Consider the following 1,818-nt stretch of genomic DNA (forward strand, 5'->3'; position numbering starts at 1 on the left):
ACGGCTGGATGAGTAGACGACTGCTCTGTTTTCCCTCCAGGTGTGGCTGGTGAGGCGAGGCTGCAGGTGATCCAGCCTGACAAGTCAGTGTCTGTTGCAGCCGGACAGACAGCCACTCTACACTGCACCCTGACTTCCCTGCTCCCCACAGGGCCGGTTGAGTGGTTCAGGGGGACAGGGCCAGGTCGGGAGTTAATCTTCAGTTTCAAAGGAGGCCTCTTCACCCGAGTGACAGAGATTTCTGACCGCACAAGGAGAAACAACATGGACTTTTCCATCCGTATCAGTAACATCACCCCAGCAGACACCGGAACCTACTACTGTGTGAAGTTCCAGAAAGGGACCCCTGATGATGTGGAGTTTAAGTCTGGACCAGGCACCCAGGTCACTGTGAGCGGTGAGTACGGCCTGGGCCTCCTTGTCCCCTGGTTGTGACAAGTCAATAAGAATGCCCTCCATTGTCTGACCAACAGCTAAGAATCAGGCACTGTGGTGGGTGTCCCCGAATTCAGCTGCTGCCATGAATCAGGGAAGGAGAGGTCTGGAGAGGTCCTGATGCTTGCTCAAGGCCCCTGATAAATGGTGGGAAAGTCTAGAACCCCAGTCTGTGGGTCCATAATTCTCGTCTTTTCCAATCCTGACCAATCCTCTGGTTCCAGGGATAAGTCGAGGGACTTACACTCTGAGTGACTTGGCCAATCACATAACCCAATCTTACTCCTGCCTCCAGAGAGTGTCTCCTCCATGTGGCTGACTCTTCCCTAACTCAACACTTACTGAGCACCTGCTGTGTGCAGGGTCTCATCTGCCTGCAAGGGAAACAGGGAACAAAACAGTCAAGGGCTCCTTTCTCATGAAGCTCACGATCCCTTCCCTTCCTGTGGACAAATGCACCCAGGGCAGGGAGGTGGAATATGTCTCTCTTTCAACGTAGAAGAATCACAGTGAGAAGAGGTATAAACTCACTGTTCATGCTGAGAGCCCAGGATGGAGAAGACGCCAGAGGCTGGCCATTTGTGGCGGGTCTGTGCAGAAAAGCATCATGCAATTCAGGGACTGACTTCCATAAGAGCACTGAGTCTCCCCTCAGCTCCTGGACATAGGCATGCAGGTGGTTTTATCCTGATTGTGCAGTTGTTACAGGAGTTCCCAGGCGTACCCACCTTGCCTGTGCACCAGAACTAGTAGGTGGCTCCAGCACCGGGTAGATCTGTTCCTTCTGGGAGAGCTCTCTTTCCACTTCCCCAAGCTGCCCACACAGGGGATGCCCTGGTTGAGAATGGATGAAGCTGGAGGGACCATCTCAGCCCATTTACAGATGAGGACACTGAGGCTCAGCAGATCCGGCCTGAGCAGGGAAGTGAGCCACAGCCTGACTCACAGCCCTGCTCTCTGCACATTCACTGTGCTGGCCAAAGTGGGAGAAAGTGCCAACCCTCTCCTCGAAACTCTTGTAAATCTTGTATGGTTCTCTTTTTCAGCAGTAAACATTAAGAAAGCACGGGAAGAGGTGGGCTAGCTTTGAACCCCCAGATCAGACAGGTATGCAAACATCTGGTGAAGTGTCGAGCCTGTTCCTGGAGGACATGGCTTCTCAAGTGTAAGAGCTTCCAGAGTCTTCTCCAGTTGTGTGGTGTTGCTCCTTCACTGATCAGCCTGGGGCACTGGCCTGGACAGAGCAGAGGGGCCCCCGCAATCCCAGCACACTGGGCACCCCATTCCTGGCTCTGCAGACTAAGGATGATTGGGAGGTACATCCTGGAGGCTGTTCGGCTCCGTGAGCGAGAATTCACATTCTAGACTCAGTTGTCTGGACCC

The 1,818-nt window shown here is 53.6% G+C and overlaps 1 protein-coding gene across 1 annotated transcript; it reads left to right on the plus strand.

The window, feature by feature from the left end:
• Positions 1 to 39: 39 nt before the first annotated feature.
• LOC111140578 (signal-regulatory protein beta-1-like) lies at positions 40 to 397 on the plus strand (the record flags this gene model as incomplete). The annotated part of the gene is made up of 1 exon (XM_022492789.1): positions 40 to 397. A coding segment is annotated over one exon (358 nt), but the record flags the coding sequence as incomplete, so codon positions are not given.
• Positions 398 to 1,818: the final 1,421 nt, after the last annotated feature.

This window comes from Enhydra lutris, unplaced genomic scaffold, assembly GCF_002288905.1.
Source record: "Enhydra lutris kenyoni isolate GAN:26980312 unplaced genomic scaffold, ASM228890v2 scaffoldscaffold4172, whole genome shotgun sequence".
Taxonomy (NCBI): domain Eukaryota; kingdom Metazoa; phylum Chordata; class Mammalia; order Carnivora; family Mustelidae; genus Enhydra; species Enhydra lutris.